We start from the raw sequence: 25,761 nt of genomic DNA, 5'->3' as shown, positions 1-25,761 counted from the left end.
TCAAAACCTGGGTAGATATAATACAGTGGTACCTCCGGTAATGAACTTAATTTGTTCTGGAGATCCATTCTTAACCTGAAACCGTTCTTAACCTGAGGCCGTACATTCGCTAATGGGGCCTCCTTGCACCCCGGGGCATAGTTTGCTACCAGGTATGTAACCTGAGGTACCACTGTATATGCATTTGTATATACAGAATCTGGGAGCTAGCCATTGTATCAAATGACAGCCTCTACACTGTCTTGGCAGTGAATCTTTCCTCCTGAGCAACCAGTAAATGAAATCTAGGTGTCTGATCATAGGGATTTCTACCTTGAGCTTCCTTACCTGGCAAAGCCTCCTGCAGGCCAGAGTGTGGGCTTTCTAGGCAGGGTGGCCTTGAAGCTCTGCCACATCCCTTTTTGGGGGAAGTTTGGCTTTGTCCCCCAGGAGCATTTCTCAACAAAAGCTTATCTGGCAGTCCTGCTGAAGCCAAGAGCTGGCTCGGTCGTTGTCTTGAGGGCTGTTTGCACACACGCGTGTTCATCGCACGCTTCCTCAGTGCTCGATGTCTGGCAACTTAACACGCAACCTGACTCCACAGGGAAGCATGGCGTCAGGGGTGCTGTGCAAGTGGCTCTTGTGGCGACTGATTCATCACAAGCCTCCATGAGGTGCTGCTGTCGTCCAGCGAGGGACAGACCTCTGTGAAGCAGCTTCAAGTACCTGGATTTCCTTTAAGGCTGTGGCTCTAAGCATATTTATTTGGGAACAAGTTCCATTGCGGGAAGGGGACAGAGAGAAGGGACAGCCCACGCCAATGTCTTTGGAGGGTGGGGCAAATAGTCCCAAGATCTTAATGCTCCCACTTGAATTCATTGTGAGTTGGGCAGGTGAGCTTTCAACCAAAGCTGGCAAAGTGCTCTGTGTTTGTGAGAGACAGCTGCATTGATGTGCCATCGGGTCACTAGACATGGGAACTACAATGTCTACTGCGCATGCATGAGATGAGAATGAATTCACTGTAGGTTCCTGTGGAACGTCCTCCCATCAGATATCAAACAGATAAACAACTACACAGCGTTCTGGAGACATCTGAAGGCAGCCCTGTATCGGGAAGTTCTTAATGTGTGACGTTTTACTGTGTTTTTATATGTGCTGTAAGCTGCCCAGAGCGGCTGGGGAAACCGAGCCTGATGGGTGGGGTATAAATAATAAAATAAAATAATTATTCTGAGACTGGAATAATGCGAGTCAGGACTGGAAGTTTTAATGGATCATGTGAGGTAGGCAAACCAGCTCCTTGAGTTGGAACCTGCCTGGTCCCCTGGGAAGCAGTTCTCTCACGATCCTTGTCCCATAAAGACCCTTTTATGGATCTGTAACTGCTTGGTTTCTGCTCACTGCAGACAGATCTGCATGGATCTGCCTGTTCACTACAAAGCACCTAAGAGAAAATAATTGTATACATGGGAATCTACCACACACCCACCCTGAAATTCCCTAGATTGTCTCTGTTCTCTCCTCAGAGCTTGTCAGTGGTTATGTTCTTGGTCTGCATTCAAAGGCAAAATCACATAAAGGCAGGAAGACCCCCAGAAATGCCTTCTGCAACCTTCCTAGAGGGCAGTAAGGAAGGCGGAGGAAAACCCAGGGCCAAAAGAGTTTAAGCCCCCTCTGACTTGCTTTCTGGTCTCTGGAGGCTCTTGTGAGATATCGCATGGCCCCTTCTGAGTCTTACTTCCAAGCCTTGCGCCATCTTGATATTTTTGTTTTGATGAAGCATGCAAGGCAGGGATCATGTAACTAAGCTGCGTGCAAATTTTGGGCCTCTTTGGATATAGAGATTTTACTGAAATGCCACATAAGCTTCCCTGAGCAACAGCAAAGAAGAAGGGATTTTGGTTCTTGCATCTCCACAGCCAGTGAAGGTCTTGTGGGAGGGAAAGGGAAACTGAAAACAGGACAGAGGCTGAGGGAGGTTTTAAGCGATGCCTATTCAGAATTTTATTCAGAAGTGATGAGTGTATTCTCCATAGAAAGCTGTAAGTCAGACTTCACTGACTTTTGGGAGGCTGGGAAAAGTACTACATCAGAACAGGCATGAGGGTAGGGTTGATTTTGTGTTTATTATTAGTCTGCGTCTTTGCCCCTACTGCACCAACTGAAGCAGCTGATTCCCAAGGGAGACCATGAGGGAAAGACAACAGGCAGGTTTCAGAACTGACTCAACCAATTGGTACCATTTACAGAAGTGGCCTCCCCTTCATGGATCACTGCCTTGCCGTGGCGAAGGGGCTTGAATAACTTGGAGAAGCTATGGCCATGCAGGGCCACCCAAGATGGACAGGTCATAGTGGAGAGTTTTGACCAAATGTGATCCACCTGGAGCAGGAACCGGCAAGCCACTCCAGTATCCCTGCCAAGAAAACTCCATGGACAAAGACAACAGGCATATAAAAGTTATGACCCTGGAAGATGAGCCCCTCAGGTGCTACTGGGGAAGAGCGGAGGACAAGTACAAGTAGATTCAGAGCTGATGAAGCGGCTGGGCCAAAGCCGAAAGGACGCTCAGTTGCGGATATGCCTGGAAGCGAAAGGAAAGTCCAATGCTGTAAAGAAAAATATTGCATAGGAACCTGGAATGTAAGAACCATGAACCTGGGTAAGTTGGAGGTGGTCAAAAATGAGATGGCAAGAATAAATATTGACATCCTGGGCATCAGTGAACTAAAATGGACGGGAATGGGCGAATTCAGTTCGGATGACCATCATATCTACTACTGTGGGCAACAATCCTGTAAAAGAAATGGAGTGGCCCTCATAGTCAACAAAAGAGTGGCAAAAGCTGTACTGGGATGCAATCTCAAAAATGATAGAATGATCTCGATACGAATCCAAGGCAGACCTTTTAACATCACAGTAATCCATGTTTATGCACCAACCACTGGTGCTGAAGAAACTGAAATTGACCAATTCTATGAAGACTTACAACACCTTATAGAATTGACACCAAAGAAGGATGTTCTTCTCATTATAGGGGATTGGAATGCTAAAGTAGGGAATCAAGAGATAAAAGGAACAACTGGCAAGTTTGGCCTTGGGAGTTCAAAACAAAGCAGGGCAAGGGCTAATAGAGTTCTGCCAAGAGAACAAGCTGGTCATCGCAAACACTCTTTTCCAACAACACAAGAGACGACTCTACACATGGACATCACCAGATGGGCAGCATCGAAATCAGATTGATTATATTCTCTGCAGTCAAAGATGGAGAAGCTCTATACAGTCAGCAAAAACAAGACCTGGAGCAGACTGTGGCTCAGATCATCAGCTTCTTATAGCAAAATTCAAGCTTAAACTGAAGAAAGTAGGAAAAACCACTGGGTCGGTAAGATACAATCTAAGTCAAATCCCTTATGAATACACAGTGGAAGTGAGGAACAGGTTTAAGGATTTAGATTTGGTGGACAGAGTGCCTGAAGAACTATGGACGGAGGCTCGCAACATTATACAGGAGGCAGCAACGAAAACCATCCCAATGAAAAGGAAATGCAAGAAAGCAAAGTGGCTGTCCAACGAGGCCTTACAAATAGCGGAGGAGAGAAGGCAAGCAAAATGCGACGGAGATGGTGAAAGATACAGGAAATTGAATGCAGATTTCCAAAAAATAGCAAGGAGAGACAAGAAGGCCTTCTTAAACAAGCAATGCAAAGAAATAGAGGAAAACAACAGAATGGGAAGAACCAGAGATCTGTTCAAGAAAATTGGAGATATGAAAGGGACATTTCGTACAAAGATTACCATAATAAAGGACAAAAGTGGTAAGGACCTAACAGAAGCAGAAGACATCAAGAAGAGGTGGCAAGAATACACAGAGGAATTATACCAGAAAGATATGGATATCTCGTACACCCCAGGTAGTGTGGTTGCTGACCTTGAGCCAGACATCCTGGAGAGTGAAGTCAAATGGGCCTTAGAAAGCACTGCAAATAACAAGGCCAGTGGAAGTGATGGTATTCCAGCTGAACTACTTAAAATTTTAAAAGATGATGGTGTTAAGGTGCTACAATCAATATGCCAGCAAGTTTGGAAAACTCAGCAGTGGCCAGAAGATTGGAGAAGAACAGTCTACATCCCAATCCCAAAGAAGGGCAGTGCCAAAGAATGCTCCAAATACCGCACAATTGCACTCATTTCACACGCTAGCAAGGTTATGCTTAAAATTCTACAAGGAAGGCTCAAGCAGTATATGAACCGAGAACTCCCAGAAGTGCAAGCTGGATTTAGAAGAGGCAGAGGAACCAGAGACCAAATTGCAAACATGTGCTGGGTTATGGAGAAAGCTAGAGAGTTCCAGAAAGACATCTACTTTTGCTTCATTGACTATGCAAAAGCCTTTGACTGTGTCGACCACAGCAAACTATGGCAAGTTCTTAAAGAAATGGGAGTGCCTGATCACCTCATCTGTCTCCTGAGAAATCTCTATGTGGGACAAGAAGCTACAGTTAGAACTGGATATGAAACAACTGATTGGTTCAAAATTGGGAAAGGAGTACGGCAAGGCTGTATATTGTCTCCCTGCTTATTTAACTTATATGCAGAATTCATCATGCGAAAGGCTGGGCTGGATGAATCCCAAGCCGGAATTAAGATTGCCGGAAGAAATATCAACAACCTCAGATATGCAGATGACACAACCTTGATGGCAGAAAGTGAGGAGGAATTAAAGAACCTTTTAATGAGGGTGAAAGAGGAGAGCGCAAAATATGGTCTGAAGCTCAACATCAAAAAAACGAAGATCATGGCCACTGGGCCCATCACCTCCTGGCAAATAGAAGGGGAAGAAATGGAGGCAGTGAGAGATTTTATTTTCTTGGGCTCCATGATCACTGCAGATGGTGACAGCAGTCACGAAATTAAAAGATGCCTGCTCCTTGGGAGAAAGGCGATGGCAAACCTAGACAGCATCTTACAAAGCAGAGACATCACCTTGCCAACAAAGGACCGTATAGTTAAAGCCATGGTTTTCCCAGTAGTGATGTATGGAAGTGAGAGCTGGACCATAAAGAAGGCTGATCGCCGAAGAATTGATGCTTTTGAATTCTGGTGCTGGAGGAGACTCTTGAGAGTCCCATGGACTGCAAGAAGATCAAACGTGTCCATTCTTAAGGAAATCAGCCCTGAGTGCTCACTGGAAGGACAGATCGTGAAGTTGAGGCACCAATACTTTGGCCACCTCATGAGAAGAGAAGACTCCCTGGAAAAGACCCTGATGTTGGGAAAGATGGAGGGCACAAGGAGAAGGGGATGACAGAGGACGAGATGTGTGGACAGTGTTCTCAAAGCTACCAGCATGAGTTTGACCAAACTGCGTGAGGCAGTGGAAGACAGGAGTGCCTGGCGTGCCCTGGTCCAGGGGGTCACGAAGAGTCGGACACGACTAAACGACTAAACAACAACAACAACAGAAGTGGCCTGAGAAAAAAAGAGTTGCACCATGATGGACACTCGGGTCAGTCTATCACTCTTTTGCCAATACAGCTGCCCCTTTAGTGCCTCTGAGATAAGAGAGAACTTAGATTGAAGATGGGGCGATATGTATCTGCTTGTCTGTCTCTATCCTCAGAGAGTGCTAAGTGGCCTTTGGCAGACACAGAAAACAAGGGCTGGAAGGTTTCTCCTGAGAAGGAGGCTGCTGAGTATGACTGGAGAAGGGCTGCTGTATCAGCATCGTAAAAGGATACCCACCCCCCTTCACAGTTCAGGGCCACTCGGATCCTCTTGGGCTCCTTACGGGGGGAGCAGAACTTGTACCTACCGCGCCACTTTCCCATACCCCAGATCCCTTCACTAGGACCAAAAGAGAACTTGCCCTTCCTCTTCACAGACTTTCTGGCCACCCCCACGGCCCATTCCCCCTCGCTCCCCACAACGACTTCCCAGAAATGTCGGCCTGATGTGAAACCCTCACATCCCAGTACATAGCTATGTATGTCAAATCTCTCAGGGTTGTCTGGCAGGCCTTGACGCACTTCTCCCTCTCTCACACTCTTTCGATCCTCAGACAGGATGAGCCAGGGATTTGCTGTCTCTGGATCCAAAATTATGTTTTCTGTGGTGGCAGAGGAGGAAAGAGAAGAGGAACCACATCAACTGGGGAGCTTTAGACAGAAATGTAATTCCCTCTGAAATGAACAGGGACTCAGTTAACTGTGTTCAGGACTAGGATGCTCCACAAGTTCTTAATAATAATTATTGAAACATCTGTATGGTTTTGGGGGAGTCGTGCCATCAAAAGGAACCCTCCTATTTTCTGGTAATGAAATCACTGTGCACAGAAACCTTACACCAGCCCTGTAAGTAAGGTCAATTTGATTATGCCCGTTTTTCAGATGGGAGGACCGAGGCTGAGAGTGGCCTCTTTACTCACCCCCAAAGCTCATGGCAGAAGGCGGTGTCAAAGCAGGGACTCCCTGATTCACAGCTCAATCTTTTCCCTCACGACACACTGTGCTTGAAATGGCAGGTAAATCTGGCAGCAGGCCACAGCAGAGAACACACCCTTCTCATGGCAACTTGGGTGTATTTAAAGGATGTTTTACCCCATCTTTCCAGGCAGTTTATAAAAAGGAAAAACACTGACACCCATAAAACTGTCTCTATGCTCTGCTGCTTATGAAAACGACTAGTCTCCCTTGACCCTCTCTGTGTGAAATGACCTTCTTGGGGCTCCGAGAGCGAATCAGGGGGTCTCTGTTTTGATGAGCAGATGTTGTCAGGCAGGCTGCCTCTCTCTGCAGATGCCAGACAGCTGACTTGCCTGTTGGGAATGTTGAAGCTCTGCTCTTCTCATTGATATTGGTAATGAAACTCAAATAGGACAAAAATGCATTCTCCTCCAATGATATCCTTCAAAAGATCATTTTAATGAAGGCCTGGCGCCTTCGTTATACACATTTAGGTGCCAGGCAAAAACATTCCTCTTTAACCAGGCCTTTGGCTGATTGACATCTGATGCCCTTTTAAAATGTGAATTGGGAGAGTGTAACAACCTAAGTAAGGGACATGGGGGGTGCTGTGGTCTAAACCACTGAACCTCTTGGGCTTGCCGATCAGAAGGTTGGCGGTTCAAATCCCCACGACGGGGTGAGCTCCCATTGCTCGGTCCCAGTTCCTGCCAACCTAGCAGTTTGAAAGCACGCCAAAAAGTGCAAGTAGATAAATAGGTACCGCTCCTGCGGGAAGGTAAACGGCGTTTCCACGTGCTGCTCTGGTTTCAGTGTTCCATTGCACCAGAAGTGGGTTAGTCATGCTGGCCACATGACCTGAAAAAACTGTCTGCGGACAAACACCGGCTCCCTTGGCGTGTAAAGCGAGATGAGTGCCGCAACCCCAAAGTCATTTGCGACTGGACTTAACTGTCAAGGGTCCTTTACCTTTACCAACCTAATTTATCACTTCCTGAAAGTGACAGAAAACCTGAAAGGCAGATGTGGAAACTGCTAACTGGGGGGGGGGGGGTAAAATTGTGCCGCTATTCGACCCTGAAATTTACCTTTTTGTAGCTCAAGTCCAGATTCCACAGTGTCTGGTGAAGAAAAGGGAACAGAGATTTAGCATCACACCATCACCCTGGTAACTAATCTGGTAACAACAATATGAGCTCATGCAATTATAGCTGGGGAAGCCAGAGTGGTGAACTTTAGGTACTGTGGACTACAGTTCCCATCATCCCTAAGCATCGGCCATGCCAGCTGGAGCTTATGGGAGTTGCCATTTAAAATGTCTAAAACCCACCATGCTGCCTATCCCTGTATAAGCCAGGGCAGGGGCGATGTCAAGATTCAGGCCTGCTCAGACCTTAGAGGAGGAGCAGGACCCCCAGAAGATCTCCCCATGAGCAACAATCTTGAGGAGATGTAATAATAATAATTATTATTATATCCCGCCCAGTCACTCTGCGCGGCTCACAGCATATACAGTGGTACCTCAGGTTACATATGCATCAGGTTACATAGGCTTCAAGTTACAGACTCCAACCCTAACCCAGAAATAGTGCTTCAGGTTAAGAACTTTGCTTCAGGATGAGAACAGAAATCGTGCTCCGGCGGCAAGGCAGCAGCAGGAGACCCCATTAGCTAAAGTGGTGCTTCAAGTTAAGAACAGTTTCTGATTAAGTACGGACCTCCAGAACGAATTAAGTACTTAACCCCAGGTACCACTGTATTGAAACATAGTAAAAAATCAAACATTAAGAGCACCATTTCTCACGAGAGCCTCTACATCCCAACAAGTAATTGTTTCCTCCCCACTTCCTATTTATTTATTCGTGATCCCCATCAAGCTGTGACTGTGTGAGTAAAATTAGCGTAAGTTGTGAGTCATGTGTATACGAAAGGGTGGCATCTGGATATTGAAAGAGGATAAATACATAAACCTTTCATTTTCCTGGCATTGCTAATATAACATATGACCTGGACACTTTCATGAACACTTTGAAACATCTAGTATAGAATGGAAAAATCAAAATTAGAAACAGAGCTGTTAGAACCTAAAAGTAAGATCTTGTCAAAGATGTATAACTTGCTGTTGAAATGGAACACTCAGGATGAAACGGTGAAATCTGCTATGGTTAAATGAGCACAAGATGTTGGACACAACATAATGTTTGCTGACTGGGAACAGTTATGGACCACAGGTATGAAATTTACGGCATGTAATGCTTTAAGAGAAAATATTATGAAAATGATATACAGGTGGTACATGACCCCAGTCAAGCTTGCAAAAATCTATCATTTGTCCAATAATAAATGTTGGAAATGTAAAGAAAATGAAGGTACATTCTTTCACCTTTGGTGGACATGCCCTAGGATTAAGGCTTTCTGGGAAATGATTTATAATGAAATGAAAAAGGTATTTAAATATACTTTCCTGAAGAAACCAGAGGCCTTTCTCCTGGGCATGGTCAGCCAATTGGTGCCAAAGAAGGATAGAACTTTCTTTATGTATGCTACAACAGCAGCAAGAATACTTATTGCAAAGTACTGGAAGACACAAGATTTACCCACTCTGGAAGAATGGCAGATGAAGGTGATTGACTATATGGGATTGGCAGAAATGACTGGCAGAATCCGTGACCAGGGAGAAGAGTTGGCGGAAGAAGATTGGAAGAAATTTAAAGACTATTTACAGAAATATTGCAAAATTAATGAATGTTAGAAGGATGTCGGATAGAAATTAAGTGGTTTCCAGCTGTAATGTTTTAAGAGATATGGAAAAAAGGGTTTAGAAATAGGTTAAAATTTATTGATAAGGATTTGCCGAACTAATAATTTGAACTGGAATACAAAAAAGGGAGGTATGAGGAGGTCGGGGAAATATGTTAATGAAAAATAAGTATTGGAAACTTTGTGTGTTTTTAACTATTTTTATTCTTGTATTTTTGTAATTTTTTTCTTTTTTATTTTTTTTGTATTAATATTGAAAACTTTAATAAATATAATAAAAAAAAATAGAATCCTTACAGCCCTTCCTCATTACCTCTGAATTTTTCCATGACTCCCTCCAGGAAGGGATTAATATCACAGAAGTCCCAAATCTTCCACTTCAGAGCAGGAGGAAAAGCCACAGGAGGATCCTCTAAGTTCTCCTTCTCCTGAGACCTGGGAGGAGAAGAACAAAGTCAGGCCTCCATCCTTCCAATGCAAGGAGCTTTCTGAGAAGGCAGGTGTCTCATTCTGATTATACAGGCACCATGGCTATATCATGAAGACTTGGGAGCAGAGTTCTTCCTATGGCAAAAGGGAGCCTCAAGATGACATCTGAATCTAGAAAGCATCTAAGAAGTTGAAGGAAAACCAACACACACCTGCTTCCATAGTACATGGAAGGGAATATATGAAGATAAGACTGAATGTATGCAGATGAATTCTTTAGAAGAAAAAATAACAGTACAAGGTCCTTAGAAAGAGATCTAGAACTGCATCAGTTTTAGCGAAGCATTTCAAATGATTAAAGTTATTAACACTTTTTAGCCCAGTAGTTACATTTAAAGTAGGGAGAAATATTAGAAATTAAAGCTGTATTTTCTAAACATGGAAGATTTTAAAAATATATTGAAGCCATTTGGAGAACAAAGCTCTCAACACTTATTGGCCACGATAGCTGGGTCAAAGGCTGTGGTGCCTCTGAACTCCCGTTGCTGAAACCACCAGAGGAGAGTGTCCTCTGGGGCCCGGATCCTGCTCATGGGTTTCGCACTGGCATCTGGTTAGTCACTGTGAAAAGAGGATGCTGGACTTGATGAGCCACTGGCCGGATCCAGCAAAGCCCTTTCTCACCTTCTTATGTCTGAGGAAGAACCTGGAGAAGCCAGAAATACACTGGATATTTAAGGGTAAGTTATAGTGAAGATATTTAGAAGCACCTTTGGGATGTCCTCCCTTTTCTGTAATTATTACACAGTAAATGAATCGATCAGGGAAAAGGGAGAAATATGTAATGGAGGGGGATGAGGAATGGCTTCCTTCCCATGATTGTAGATGAGACCAATAGCTACAAATGACTATGAAAATGTGTCCCTGTTTTTGTCTGTGATCTTGTGAAATGGACGATGGAGTCCTAAGCTATCTCTGGAAGGAGGAACTGGAGAGTGAGTTCCTCTCAAAAGAACTTTTCTAGTAACATAATGAGGCAGGCGCTTTCCATCACTTACCTCTGCAAGAAGCTTCCAATATCCTGGAGAGAAAGAAAGAAAGAAAGAAGGATATCAGTGGAGCCATTTCTCCAGTCTAAATGCTAAGCAGCCGAGTACCAGCTTCTGGGAATCACAGGTTTGGAGAGCACTACTGTTTTTTAGGCTTCCCAGAGACCTCTGGTTGGCCGATGAGAGAACACAATGCTAGAATGAAGGGGCCTGTGGTTTGATCTAGCAGGGCCCCTTCTGCGACACCAGGACGGACGCCTTTCACCCTTCATGTATTGTTTTCCTTCCAGCAACATTTTTATGTGACTAAGAAATGCCTATAGTCTGAAGCAGCACACTCCACCCTCTCACATCAAGGAGGCCTGACCTGCAGGAGTTCACTCGCTGGTTCCTGAAGCTTCTCCTCCATCTCCCGGATGAGGCTGTCAAGAGAGGAGAGTTCCCTGGAGAGTCTGGCCAGGTGCTCCTCCCTTTTGGCTGCAATCTCCTTCTCCACTTCTGCCATCTCGGCCAGAATACGTTTCTCCTGTTCTTCCAGAAACTGGCGTAGTCGCCTGAACTCAGCCACCATCTTTTCCCTCTCTGCACCTGTTTGTTTCTGCAGCAAAGAGATTGAAAGAAGAGAACAGTGGGCCAAAATCAGGCATCTGGTCTGCTCTTGAGGATGAAGAGGCCAGTTATCCCAATTCCTTTGGAAGGCCACTTCTGACATTTTAGAGAGATCACGCCAATATTCAGCAGGGAAAGTGTTTCATAAGCACAAGCTCCCTCCCTCCTTCAAATGTCTGTGGGCGATAAGGCTGTTTAAAAAGAAACCTCTTTCTGTATTTCCCCAGATTTTGATTTAATTTTGATTCGACTGATTTCTTATTAAAGCAGTTAATTTTGCCAAAAATAAATATTCACTTAGTTTACAAATCCATTCTTCCTTTGTGAGTATAGTTTGTGACTTCCATCTAGCAGCAATCACTATTCTAGCAGCTGTACTTGCATATAGAAAAATTCTTCCCCCCCCCCCACCGGTATCTCTCCATCTATCTAAATTTCGATTTAAGACTACAGCACTTATTCACTTTCAAGTAACAATGATGCTTACAAGCAGGTCTTGGCTTTCCTTTTCTGTGTCTGCTTTAAATTTCAGAATTTTCTCTCTCTCCTTCCTGACATTGTCTAGGCAGCTTCTTATCTGATCCTGAAAAGAAAAGAAAATCAAACTTTGGTTGTTTTTTTCTTCGTTGGAGTTTTAGTATTCATAATAACAGGAAAGTTGAATCACATGCTTGCTCCCTGCCCCAAAGACTGTGGTCTTTGCCTTCTTCATCCTGGGAGCCTGTGGCACAATGGGTCAGTGTGTCTGGCTGTTAACCAGAAGGTTGGTGGTTCGAGCCCAACCAGGGACGGCTGTGGGCAGAATTCCTGCATTGCAGGGGGTTGGACTAGATGGCCCTCAGGGTCCCTTCCAACTCCACCATTCTGTGATCCTGCCACCTCCATTGCTCCTCCCTCCAGCCCTTTCCTAAGGGAGCTGCTTCCAGAGGATGAACTGGGGGTGAGTTTCTCCTGCAGGGGGACATTAGGGGCATTGTAATCAAAAAGAAATGTTTATTGAAGAGAGTTTCCAAAGTTTAGTTTTTAGAAGGCTGCACAAAAGCTCTTGCTGGCGAGTGAGTGCTTTGACTGCCAGAGGGGAGAATACATTAAAGCGTTTTCTTGCAAGACCCCCTTCTCTGTAGCTCTTTCACCCTCATCATCCCCAAACGAAACCCAGAGAGATTTCCTACCTTGTACTCCTGGGACGCCTCCTCTAGAGGAATCACCTCGTGGCCTTTGTGCTCCTTGGATACATTACACACCACACAGATGGGGCTTTCATCCTCCTTGCAAAAGAGCTTCAGGGGCTCCTGGTGCTTCTCACAAATCTTCCCCTTTCCTTTGGGCTCCTTTCCCCCATGAAGACGGGGTTTCCCGACTGTAAGTTTTTCCAAAACATTTGCCAGCGGCCGATTGGGGATGAGGTTCCTGTGCTGAATGATTTCCCTGCACTGAGGGCAGGAAGCCTCTCCCTCGGATTCCCCCCAATACTGGATCAGGCAGGATCGGCAGAAGTTGTGCCCGCACTCCGGGATGATCACTGGATCCCTGAAATACTCCAGGCAGATGGGGCAAGTGGCTTCCTCGGAGAGATCCTGCACGGGACCCCCAGAAGCAGCCATGGCTGCTGCCTCGCCAGGAAGAGAGAGATGCTTTCGTTTTCTCTCTTTTGCGCCTGCAAATGGGCGTGTTTTCTTTCCAGGAAATTCAGACCTGATGGCTCGGGATCACAGCTGCCTGACGAGAGGGGGAGTTAGTGGGACACAGAGTCTTTGGGGCATGGGAATTTATATATTAAAAAGAAAGGGGATAAATCCTGGCTGCCGATTTAAGGAGCCATTTTCCAAGGAGAGGTGGAGGGAAGCGAGTTTTTTATGAGCTTCATGTCAGTCTCAGTTTTAGTTGGAAACCAGTGAATGAATCTGAATCTTGCAAGACCCTCCCACCCAATCGCTCAAACTCACGCGCCCCTTTCCAGCTGCAAGACACAAAAGTTCAGACTCCAAGGAGCATCGCAGCCGGAGCCCAACCCTCCCCTGTGATGCGCATTCCCACGGGACAATTGAACACCCATCCGCAGCCCATGAGAATATGGGATGGAGGCTGGGGGATTTCTAAGCTGCTCTCCAGCTCCAGCGTCTTCCCAGTCCTGTCCACCCACTGGTCCCATCTCCAGCCCCTCCAATGGTCTTGGGGGGATATCATTTCTTAAAAGGCTTTCCCAGAAGGATATATTTTATTGGGATGGGGGGAGAAAGTGGGCACAAGGATGTGGCATTTATTTCCTCTTTGCTCCACAGGAGAGATTAAAAAGACGACCTGACTTCATTTCCTCTTCCCATTTGAGCAGTGCGACTATGTCAGAAATCATCCTGTAATGTTCCCTCTCCTTGGCCGTTGACCCTGGTTCTTCAGTTTTCTCACTGCCATGGCAGATAAGGCTGAGTCTCACTCGCCCAAAGGACTTGGAATACATGCTGAAGTTGCGGAGACCAACATCAGGAAATGATTTAATAAATCTCCCCACCACCCCTCTCCAAGCAGCCCTTTCAGTTCAATAAAAGCCTCCAGAATTCTCTCTTCAGTCCCCTCCACAGCCCCATTGTCATTATCATTATTTATTCTGGCAAAAGTGAGTAGTAGTTTAAGTCCTGCTCAGAACAGACCCATTGAAGTCAATAGACATGACTAGCTTAGGCTCATTAATTTCAATGGGCTTACTCTGAGTAGGACATACCTAAAACAAACCCAGAATGTATAGGATTGCTAGCCATCCTAGCCCAGAAGTTTCTCCCATGCATTTCAGCAGAATCCACCAGAATTCTCTCTTCTCCACCTGGCAGGTGCTGCTCCACCAAACCTGCTGAATGGGAAAACTTGGTTCTCCAGAGGCCCTTTTTCTCACAACCCAGCTGAGTCTTCCTTAGAGGAACCCCCCCCCCAAACTGCACATGCAGAGAAGAGAGAACCAACCCACACATTGCAAATACGGGGTTCCCGCTTGGCTCAGCTACCCCATCTTATTTTTTCGTACCTTGGGGTTTGCTTGGCCTCTGAGAGAAAGAAGCCTGATAAAACAAGGAGAAAGTAAGGCTTTCTTGCTTATTTAATTACTTGCCTGTGGAAAATTTAGGGGGGCAAAGAAATTTGGGGGGGACAGCATTCCCAGCACCCATGTCACGTGCTAGGAGGAAGGCATGTCAGTTACCCTGACAAAGATAAAAGGCTGTCGGACCCCACCCCAGGTGGCGGGAGCAACATTGTTGTTTGCTAGAACCTGCCTGAGACACTGTGCCCGACCTAGCCTGGTTTCCTGCCTCGTGTCCTGCCTCGGCCCTGTTGGACTGACTCCTCGTGGAATCCTTGGATTCTGGACTGGACCTGGACTACATTGCTCAGGTTAACCCCCGGGCCCAGCACACTCCCAAACAGATTACGTCCACAACCTGAGGCACCACTGTAGATGTTTCTGATTGTTTGCAAGAAGTCACCTTAGAGAAAATAATTGTATAAATGGGAATTTACTACCACTCCCTGAAATCCACCAAATTGACTCTGTTCTGTCCTTGGAACTGCCAGAGGCTCTTTCATTCTGGGGATTAGCAAGACTAGTCAGGGAGACCCCTGCAAATGCTTTGAGGAACCTTTCCTGGAGGTCAGTAAGCAAGGCGGAGGGCTTAGAAACTATTTACAGAGCAGGATTTGGGCACCAAAATTGTGAGCCTCCATCTTGCTTTCTGGGCTCTGGAGGTTCGTGTGAGATCTCACACGGCCCCTTCTGACAGTCACCGCCCCCAGTCTCCCAAACTCTATTTATTTATTTTTGTTTTGACAAAATGCACAAGGCTGCGAATGCCTAAGTGAGTCGCGCACAAATTTTGGATCTATTTGGACAGAGAGATTATGCTGAATTGCCACATAAGCTGAGGGAAAGGGATTTTGGTTGAGACGACTGAAATGCCATCATGGTGATGAGTTGTTGGCGTGAGGGTGAGCGTTCATTCTTTCCAGAACTAACTGGAAGTTCTGGAAGATTCCAGAGAATTCTGGAAATTGCTAGAAGCTGTCAGAAAGCTGGACCTTTCGTCAAGGCCACATCTGTGAGAGGAGCTGCTTCAGTTCTAACAGAAGCTATATAAAAACTGTGTTTAGTCCGCATTTATCTGGCAAGCCGACAGAATGCAAGAAAGGGTCGCGGGTCACAAAAAGCAAAGCCCGGAAAACTCTAACTAATAAGTGCTTCAGCAGACAAACTGTAAATGGGAACCATTATGCTTTTGACCCGGTAGTAAAATACATCTGTCTGTGCTTAATTGCCTCTGTGAGTTACTGCCTTCGTTGTCTGGGTCAGAGCTCCTGAAGCGCTTTGATGTTGCACATCTCTCTGCTGATTTAGGACTGCTGGCACTGAGAAGCATACTTAGCAGTGAACTGGGAAGCCTGTCTGTCTCTACACTCAAGAGACTGTCAGGTGGCCTTTGGTGAACGTGTAAAAGAAGGGCTGGAGGGTCTCTCCTGAGAAGGAGGCTGCTGAGAATGAGTGGAGAAGGGCTGCTGTATCAGCATTGTGAAAGGACACCCGTCCCGCTTCACAGTTCAGGGCCACTCGGATCCGCTTGGGCTCCCTACCCAGCATCAAAACAGGGGGCCCATCGCAGGTGGAGACCCTGTACTGATCACCCCACTTCCCTATGCGCCAGATCCCTTCCTTAGGACCAGCGATGAACTCGCCTTTCCTCTTCACAGACTTTCTGGCCACCCCCACGGCCCATTGCCCCTCGCTCCCCACAGTGACTTCCCAGAAATGTCTGCCTTCCTTGAACGCCTCACGTCCCAGTACATAGGCATATGTGTCAAATCTCTCAGGGTTGTCTGGCAGGTCTTGATAGACTTCTCCCCATCTCACACTCTTGCGATCCTCAGACAGGATGAGGTGGGGATGTGCTGTGTCTGGATCCAACATTACGTTTTCTGTGGGGGCAGAGAAGGAAAGAGAAGAAAAACAACATCAACTGGAATCTGGCTTTTCATTAGGCACATGACAAAAAGAGCATCCCCTCAGAAATGAACAGGGCCTCCATGGCTCTGCATTCAAGACAGGGATGTTCATCAAGTTCATATTAAGTTAATCTTCTTCTTGTTGTTGTTGTTTAGTCGTTTAGTTGTGTCCGACTCTTCGTGACCCCATGGACCAGAGCACGCCAGGCACTTCTGTCTTCCACTGCCTCCCGCAGTTTGGTCAAACTCATGCTGGTAGCTTCTAGAACACGTCCAACCATCTCATCCTCTGTCGTCCCCTTCTCCTTGTGCCCTCCATCTTTCCCAGCATCAGGGTCTTTTCCAGGGAGTCCTCTCTTCTCCTGAGGTGGCCAAAGTATTGGAGTCTCAGCTTCAGGATCTGTCCTTCCAGTGAGCACTTAGGGCTGATTTCCTTCAGAATGGAGTGGTTTAATCTTCTTGCAGTTCACGGGACTCTCAAGAGTCTCCTCCAGCACCATAATTCAAAAGCATCAATTCTTCGGCGATCAGCCTTCTTTATGGTCCAGCTCTCACTTCCATACATCACTACTGGTAGTTAATCTTACTATGCCCATTTTTCAGATGGGAGGACTGAGGCTGAGAGACAGTGGCTTGTCTAAGGCCACCCCCACCCCCCAGAGTTCATGGCAGAAGGAAGTCAAAGCAGGGACTCCCTAATTCACATCTTAATCTTTTACCTCACATCACATGACAGACCATGCTTGACAGGTCAGGTAAATCTGGCAGCAGGTGCTCTCACCGTCCTTGTAACCACCATTCAGGTTTCAGTTGTATATTTAAAGTATGTTATACTCCATCCTTGCAGGTAGTGCATAAAAAGCAAGAAAGTGGTTAGGTTACCCCGCTCCCCGTGTGAAATGTCCTACTTGGGACTCATGACAGCACATCACAGAAGCCTAGAGTTGGAAGAGACCCCCGGGTCATCTAGTCCAACCCCCTGCAATGCTGGAATCTCAACTAAAGCACCCATGACAGATGGCCGTCCAACCTCTGCTTAAAAACCTCCCTTCCGAGGGAGACCGTTGCATGTTGTGCAAAATTCACAAACCGGAACACCTGCTTCCGGGTTTGCAGCGTTCTTTTTCCAAGTTGTTTATAAAACCAAGTGTTCCAAAACCAAGGTGCCACTGTATATTAAATCAAGCCAAAAGCAATAACCAGCCCTCCAAAACCAAATTCTAAAAGGGTGTTGGATGTCGATAAGATCAACCAAAGGCCTGGTTAAAAAAGAACATTTTTGCCTGGCGCCTAAAGGTGTGTAATGTAGATGCTAGGCAAACTTCCCCGGGGAGAGCATTCCACAGATGGGGAGCCACTGCAGGGAAGGCCCTGTTCTCGTGTTGCCACCCTCTGAACCTCGAGGAAGAGGCACACGAAGAAGGGCCTTGGAAGATGATCTCAGGGTCCGGGAAGGTTTATGGGGGAAGAGGCGGTCCTTGAGACATTGTGGTCCTGAAACATTTAAGGCTTTATAGGTCAAAACCAGCACTTTGAATTGGGCCCGGAAACCAACTGGTAGCCAGTGCAGTCAGACCAGAGTAATATGCTCAAACTGTCTTGCTTCGGTGAGCAACCTGGCCGCTGAATTCTGCACAAACTTAAGTTTCTGAATCGTCTTCTGAACCGCTTTGCAGTAATCTAACCTTGTTTCTGAACCACTTTGCAGTAATCTAACTCTGAAGTTATCAGAGCATAGACAACAGTAGTTAGGCTAACCCTGTCCAGATAGGGGCGTAGCTGGACCACTAGCCAAAGCTGAAGGAAGGCACTCTGGGCAACTGAGGCCACCTGAGCCTTGAGTGACAGCAAAGGATCCAGGAAGACCCCCAAGCTACAAACCTGCTCCTTCAGAGGAAGTGTAGCCCCATCAAGAGCAGGCAACCTCCCAGCCATACCAGCTGTACCTTTTCCAGCTCTTATGATTCCCATTTTGTGGTGTCCAGGATCAGGCCAGACTGGACTTCTGTCTTCCCATTGAGCCTTTTCTCTCCTGGTCTGTGGTGTAATTCTGCCCTGCTCTTTAAAGTTTACTCAAGTTTCTCTAGTTTAAGAAAAAGAAGTCATGTCTCCTCTCCAACAAAAAAGCTGAGGGAAGACCCCCATCTTGCAGGGAAGCTGGACCCCTGGAGTTCACACTCAGGCAGCCCCCACCCACTGGCGGAGGAAGAGGAGTGCGGGGGGAGCGCAACCCCACAGGCAGCGCGCCCCGCCCTCGGGATGCACACCAGCCCCACCCCCACCTGCTCTCCGCCCCGCCCCCCAGTGCCGGAGCATGAAGCTCCGCCATGGCCCCCAGCTCCCTCCACTGACACCAGAACCCATTCACCTTCTAGCCCCCAAAGCCTGTTGCAGCCATTTTCTGAGCTATTTGTGCTCATGCATTTCCCACTCTTATACCTTTCTCTTACATAAACTCTCCTAAAAGGGGTGGGGATCTTGTATGGCTCAAAGGGATATTTCCCCCTCATGTGCCGGGAGCCTTTTGCTTCACACCACCCCTGTGTCTTATGGAGATTTGGCACAGAAAAGCCAGTCATCCTGGGCTGGGGGCTTCCTAAGAGTCTGCAGGATCAGGCCAAGAGCCCCTCTAGCCCAGCAAGCTGCTCTCACGGAACAGATGCCTCTGGGAAATAAAGGGAAATAAGGCATGGATGGAAGAGCTGCAGTGGCCTGGTCTTTTGAGAAGCGGATCCCCTCTCTCCCGAATTTGTGCCTCTGTTTGATTCAGAAATGGCTGAAGAAACTCAGCCAGATGAGCGGGGTATGAATAAATTATTACTATTATTATTATATGTACCTTTTTGCAGCTGAAGTCCATATTCTACAGTGTCTGGAAGAGAAAAGGGAACAGAGATTTAGCATTACACCATCATTCAGATAACAAACCTGGCAACAACAATATGAGCTCATGAGATAGTAGCCAGGTGTTGTGGACTACAAGTCCCATCATCCCTAATCACTGGCCATGCCAGCTGGAGATTATGGGAGTTGCAGTTAAAACTACCGAAACTCACCATGCTGGCTATTCCTACATAAGGTGATGTCAAGGTTCATTCCTGCCCCAATCTTGGGAGGAGGAGCAGGACCCTCAGAAGATCTCCCCGTCAACAACAAGATCCAGGCATGCCTGTTCCAGGATGGGAGGCCTCAACCCCTCTGCTCCTGGCTGGCTCTTGCACAGCCCCTCTCTCCTTCTGCCCCCCTTACATCAATCTCGGGGGCAAAGGAACAGAGGAGATGCCCGAAAACCTGTAGGTGAGGCTACTTGGGAAATGGGTGAGATGCGTGAAAGCCCCTAAGGCCTGACTGAGAGATGGGAAGAGGTCAAGGACAACTTTTTACAGACAACTTGTAATCGTGCAAAGTCAGAACGACCCCCGGATTCACCCCTGCCATCTGAGATCCCAAGACGGCCCCATGAGATTTTGCAGGAGCCTCTCAGAGTCCTGTAAAAAATGGCAGAGGTCTTAAAAGTGATTTGTATGGTGTCCAAACCCTTTATGGTACAAGCTTTCAAGCCCTTGACCTTGCTGACTGGAATCTGGGAGGCTCCCCCAAGATCTCGCAGGAGCTTCCAGAGCCCAGCAAGAAGGGGTTACCGTCCATTTCAATTGCCTAAGTAAAATCATTTGTGAATCATCTACATATGAAAGTGTGGCTTTTAGATATTGAAAGAAAATAAAGAAAATAAATAAGCCTTCTATTTTCCTGGAGCTGGAGTCTTTCATGAACAATTTTAAATATCCAGTACAAAATATTTTCAACCCTTCTTTACTACCTCTCAATTTCTTCATGACTCCCTCCAGGAAGAGATTCATATCACAGAAGTCCCATAGCTTCCACTTCAGGGCAGGAGGAAAAGCCACAGGAGGATCCTCTAAGCTCTCCTTCTCCTGAGACCTGGGAGGAGAAGAACAAAGTCAAGCCACCATCCTTCCAATGCAAGGAGCTTTCTGACAAGGCAGGTGTCTCATCCTGACAATAAAGGCATGATGGATATACGTTTATCCTGAAGACTTGGGAGCAGGTTTTTTCCTATGGCAAAAGGGATCATCTAGAGAGCACCTAACAAGTTGAAGGAAAACTGACACTCACTTGCTTCCAAAATATACTGAAGGAAATATATGAATATGAGACTGAAGGTAAATAATAAATAAATAAGTAATTTATTATTTATACCCCGCCCATCCGACTGGGTTGCCCCTGCCACTCTGGGTGGCTTCCAACATATATAAAAACATAGTAAAACATGAAACCTTTCAAAATTTCCCTATACAGAGCTGCCGGGATGGCTTTTGTAAATCCAGGAAAGTCCCTGGTTTCTGCTTTCTTGGTTTCTAGTTTCAAGCTTTCCACACCTTGCCCCTCTTATAAAGAAGAAGCTGATATATGCAAATATTAAAGAAGCTGATATATGCAAATTATTTTTGTGAAGAAAAGTGAACAATGCTGGGTCTTTACGGAGTGATTTTAGGACTACAATGGGCCCTTCCTTAGGGCCAATGGTTAACTTGCCTTTCCTCTTCACAGACTCTCTGACCATTGACTACAAATGGGCATTTCTGAAATATAAGGAAGTTCAGAATGCTTTAGAATGGCTTTTGCAATTAACATAAACGTATTTTAGCACAGCGGTTATATTATAAAAATGGTGAAAATATTAGAAATTAAAGCAGTGTTTTCTAAACATGGAAGATTCTCAAAATTCGCGAGTGTTTGAATATGTTGCAGTTGTTGGGGGGACAAGGCTCTCAGCGCCTACTCTTCACGATGGCTGAGTCAAAGGCAGTGGTGCCTCTGAAATCACAGGAGGGGAGTGTCTTCTGTTGCTCGGATCCTGATCACGAGTTTCCCACAGGCATTTGGTTAAGCACTGTGAAAACATGATGCTGGACCAGATGAGCCACTGGCCTGATCCAGCAGGGCCTTTTCTCACCTTCTTATGTCTGAGGAAGAACCTGCAGAAGCCAGAAATACACTGGATGTCTAAGGGTAATGTCAGGGAACTGCCATCGGAGCCAAGAGTGGAGGTAAGGCTCCCCAACGATGCAGGAGAAGGGACCAGCAGGGAGAGAACACTTCCTTTGAGGAAGGAAATAGGCGTGACACCAGGAAGAAAGGGGAGCAGGGAAGGACTTCGGAGAGATGGCTCCAAGACTTTTCCACAGAGACCAGCGGGGAGAGCCCAGGACCTCCGCTGGGCACGCCCACTCTGCGCAGGAGACTTCCGCGCAGGGAGGCTAGGCGGAGACTTGGCGTCAAAGAGTTTTCATGTTGGAAGAAGTTCAGGAAACGCCCACTGACGGATTCTGCCAGTGACTTACACAGCCACGGAGAAAGGGCTGTCCAGCCAGGGAAAGGTTTAGCCAGGCAACGTTGCCTGGAGCAGCAGCACCCTTTACGCACGAGCAACCCCCAATTCCCTTTACAGGTAAGTTATAATGAAGATATTTATAAGTACCTTTGGAATGTCCCCCTCTTTTTGTATCAATTGCAAAGTAAATGAATCCACCATAAAGAAGGGCCTCCAGAAATATGCAATGGAGGGGAACGAGGAATGGCTTCCTTCCCATGATTGTAGATGAGACCAATAGCTACAAATGACTATGAAAATGTGTCCCTATTTTTGTCTGTGATTTTGTGAAATGGACGATGGAGTCCTAAGCTATCTCTGGAAGGAGGAACTGGAGAGTGAGGTTCTCACCCGTTAAACAGGAACTTTCCTAGCCTAATAATAAGGCAGGGGTTTTCCGTCACTTACCTCTGCAAGAAGCTTCCAATATCCTGGAAGGAAAGGAAGAAAGATGTCAGCCATTTCTGCAGTCAGTTATAAGTACTAAGCAGTTGAGTGGCAACTTCTGGCAATCACAGATTTGGAGAGCACTACTGTTTTTTTTTGTGTTTTTTTTTTTGTTTGGTTTCTCAGAGACCTCTGGTTGGCCAATGTGAGAACATGATGCTAGAATGAAGGGGCCTGTGGTTAGATCTAGCAGGGCCCCTTCTGCGTCCCCAGGACTGATGCCTTTCACCCTTCACGTACTGCTTTCTTTCCTGAAGCATTTTAATGGGGGGGAGGGAGGACCAAGAAATGCCTGTTGTCTGAAGCAGCACACTCCACCCTCTCACATCAGGATGAGGCCTGACCTGAAGGAGTTCACTCGCTGGTTCCCGAAGCTTCTCCTCCATCTCCCGGATGAGGCTGTCAAGAGAGGAGAGTTCCCTGGAGAGTCTGGCCAGGTGCTCCTCCCTTTTGGCTGCAATCTCCTTCTCCACTTCTGCCATCTGGGCCAGAATACGTTTCTCTTGTTCTTCCAGAAACTGGTGCAGTCGCCTGAACTCAGCCACCATCTTTCCCCTCTCTGCACCTGTTTGTTTCTGCAGCAAAGAGATTGAAAGAAGAGAAGAGTGGGCCAATATCAGGCATCTGGTCTGCTCTTGAGGATGAAGAGGCCAGTTATCCCAATTCCTTTGGAAGGCCACTTCTGACATTTTAGAGAGATTACGCCAATATTCAGCAGGGAAAGTGTTTCATAAGCACAAGCTCGCTCCCTCCTTCAAATGTCTGTGGGCGATAAGGCTGTTTAAAAAGAAACCTCTTTCTGTATTTCCCCAGATTTTGATTTAATTTTGATTCGACTGATTTCTTATTAAAGCAGTTAATTTTGCCAAAAATAAATATTCACTTAGTTTACAAATCCATTCTTCCTTTGTGAGTATAGTTTGTGACTTCCACCTAGCAGCAATCGCTATTCTAGCAGCTGTACTTGCATATAGAAAAATTCTCTCCCCCCCCCCGCACCGGTATCTCTCCATCTATCTAAATTTCTATTTAAGACTACAGCGCTTATTCACTTTCAAGTAACAATGATGCTTACAAGCAGGTCTTGACTTTCCTTTTCTGCGTCTGCTTTAAACACCAGAAATTTTTCTCTCTCCTTCTTCATGTTGTCTAGGCAGGTGCTGATCTGATCCTGAAAACAAAACAAAATCAAAGTTTGCTTGCTTTTTTCTTTGTTGGAATTCATAATAACAGGAAAGTTGAATCATCTGCTTGCTCCCTGCCCCAAAGACTGTGGTCTTTGCCTTTGTCATCCAGGGATCCTGTGGCTCAATGGGTCAGTGTGTCTGGCTGTCAACCAGAAGGTTGGTGGTTCAAGCCCAACCAGGGACGGCTGTGGGCAGAATTCCTGCATTGCAGGGGGTTGGACTAGATGGCCCTCAGGGTCCCTTCCAACTCCACCATTCTGTGATCCTGCCACCTCCATTGCTCCTCCCTCCAGCCCTTTCCTAAGGGAGCTGATTCCAGAGGATGAACTGGGGGTGAGTTTCTCCTGCAGGGGGACATTAGGGGCATTGTAATCAAAAAGAAATGTTTATTGAAGAGAGTTTCCAAAGTTTAGTTTTTAGAAGGCTGCACAAAAGCTCTTGCTGGCGAGTGAGTGCTTTGACTGCCAGAGGGGAGAATACATTAAAGCGTTTTCTTGCAAGACCCCCTTCTCTGTAGCTCTTTCACCCTCACCATCCCCAAAGGAAACCGAGAGAGATTTCTCACCTTGTACTCCTGGGACGCCTCCTCCAGAGGAATCACCTCGTGGCTTTTGTGCTCCTTGGATACATTACACACCACACAGATGGGGCTTTTGTCCTCCTTGCAGAAGAGCTTCAGGGGCTCCTGGTGCTTCTCGCAGACCCTCCCCTTTCCTTCGGGCTCCTTTTCCCCATGAAGACGGGGTTTCCCGACTGTAAGTTTTTCCAAAACATTTGCCAGCGGCCGATTGGGGATGAGGTTCCTGTGCTGAAGGATTTCCCTGCACTGAGGGCAGGAAGCCTCTCCCTCGGATTCCCCCCAATACTGGATCAGGCAGGATCGGCAGAAGTTGTGCCCGCACTCCGGGATGATCACTGGATCCCGGAAATACTCCAGGCAGATGGGGCAAGTGGCTTCCTCGCAGAGATCCTGCACGGGACCCCCAGAAGCAGCCATGGCTGCTGCCTCGCCAGGAAGAGAGAGATGGTTTCGTTTTCTCTCTTTTGCGCCTGCAAATGGGCGTGTTTCCTTTCCAGGAAATTCAGACCTGATGGCTCGGGATCACAACTGCCTGAAGAGAGGGGGAGTTCGCTGGGATACAGAGTCTTTTGTGCATGGGAATTTATAACATTTTTTAAAAGGCTTCCCCAGAAGGATATATTTTATTGGAATGGGGGGAGAAAGTGGGCACAAGGCTGAAGCATGTATTTCCTCTTTGCTCCACAGAAGAGATTAAAAAGACGACCTGCCTTCACTTCCTCTTCCCATTTGAGCAGTGGGACTATGTCAGAAATGCTCCTGTCATGTTCCCTCTCCTTGGCTGTTGGTCCTGGTTCTTCAGTTTTCTCACTGCCAAGGCAGATAAGGCTGAGTCTCACTCGCGCGAAGGACTTTGAATACATGCTGAAGTTGCGGAGACAAACATCAGGAAACAGTTTAATAAATCTCCCCACCCCATCCCTCTCCAAGCAGCCCTTGCAAGTGCAATAAAAGCCTCCAGAATTCTCTCTTCAATCCATTATCATTATCATTTATTCTGGCAAAAGTGGGTAGTATTTAAGTCCTGCTCAGAACAGACCCATTGAAGTCAATAGGCATGACTAGCTTAGGCTCATTAATTTCAATGGGCTTACTCTGAGTAGGACATACCTGAAACCAACCCAGAATGTATAGGATTGCTAGCCCTCCTAGCCCAGAAGTTTCTCCCATGCATTACAGCAGAATCCACCAGAATTCTCTCTTCTCCACCTGGCAGGTTCTGCTCCACCAAACCTGCTGAATGGGAGAGCTTGGTTCTCAAAAGCCCCTTTTTCTCACAACCCAGCTGAGTCTTCCTCAGAGGAACCCCCCCCCCCAACTGCACATGCAGAGAAGAGAGAACAAGCCCACACATTGCAAATACGGGGTTTCTGCTTGGCTCAGCTACCCCATCTTATTTTTTCGTACCTTGGGGTTTGCTTGGCCTCTGAGAGAAAGAAGCCTGATAAAACAAGGAGAGATAAAGGCTTTCCTGCTTATTTAATTACTTGGAAATTTTAGGGGGACAAAGAAATTTGGGGGGGACAGCATTCCCAGCACCCATGTCACGTTCTAAGAGGAAGGCACACTTGGCAAATCCACACTGTGATCAACTCCCGCCTGGAAACCAATGTCCCCACTGTGGAAGGACGTGTGGGTCCAGAATCAGCCTCCACAGTCACCAACGGACTCATTGTACAAACCGTGTTCATGGAAGACAATCTTACTCGGATATGAGTGATTGCCAAAGAAGAAGAAAGAAGGTTTTCCACAAACTGAAATGCAGCCAGGGATTGGGGGGGGGGCAGAACCGAGCAATCTATGACACAGTTGGTCGGGTAGTTAAGTGTTTTTATTTATTCACTTGATTTAGGGTGGCAGCTCACCTCCCAACCCCCCT

General features: G+C 46.6%; 2 protein-coding genes across 2 annotated transcripts; both read right to left on the bottom strand.

The window, feature by feature from the left end:
• Positions 1-5,278: 5,278 nt before the first annotated feature.
• LOC128409045 (zinc finger protein RFP-like) lies at positions 5,279-13,250 on the bottom strand. Its single transcript, XM_053379230.1, has 7 exons — positions 12,466-13,250; positions 11,781-11,876; positions 11,052-11,282; positions 10,694-10,716; positions 9,520-9,641; positions 7,535-7,567; positions 5,279-6,091 (listed from the first exon to the last, which is right to left on the bottom strand). The coding sequence occupies exons 1-7, from the start codon at positions 12,895-12,897 to the stop codon at positions 5,529-5,531; spliced, it is 1,500 nt and encodes a 499-aa protein (XP_053235205.1). The 5' UTR covers positions 12,898-13,250; the 3' UTR covers positions 5,279-5,528.
• Positions 13,251-14,485: 1,235 nt separating this feature from the next.
• LOC128409169 (zinc finger protein RFP-like) lies at positions 14,486-24,373 on the bottom strand. The gene is made up of 7 exons (XM_053379422.1): positions 23,868-24,373; positions 23,191-23,286; positions 22,460-22,690; positions 22,077-22,099; positions 20,094-20,215; positions 19,113-19,145; positions 14,486-16,246 (listed from the first exon to the last, which is right to left on the bottom strand). Exons 1-7 carry the CDS (start codon positions 24,297-24,299, stop codon positions 15,732-15,734), a joined length of 1,452 nt encoding a protein of 483 aa, XP_053235397.1. The 5' UTR covers positions 24,300-24,373; the 3' UTR covers positions 14,486-15,731.
• Positions 24,374-25,761: the final 1,388 nt, after the last annotated feature.

This window comes from Podarcis raffonei, chromosome 2 (assembly GCF_027172205.1).
Source record: "Podarcis raffonei isolate rPodRaf1 chromosome 2, rPodRaf1.pri, whole genome shotgun sequence".
NCBI classification, from domain to species: domain Eukaryota; kingdom Metazoa; phylum Chordata; class Lepidosauria; order Squamata; family Lacertidae; genus Podarcis; species Podarcis raffonei.
Note: the sequence above shows the minus strand (reverse complement) of the source record. Positions and strands in the feature narration are given on the sequence as shown.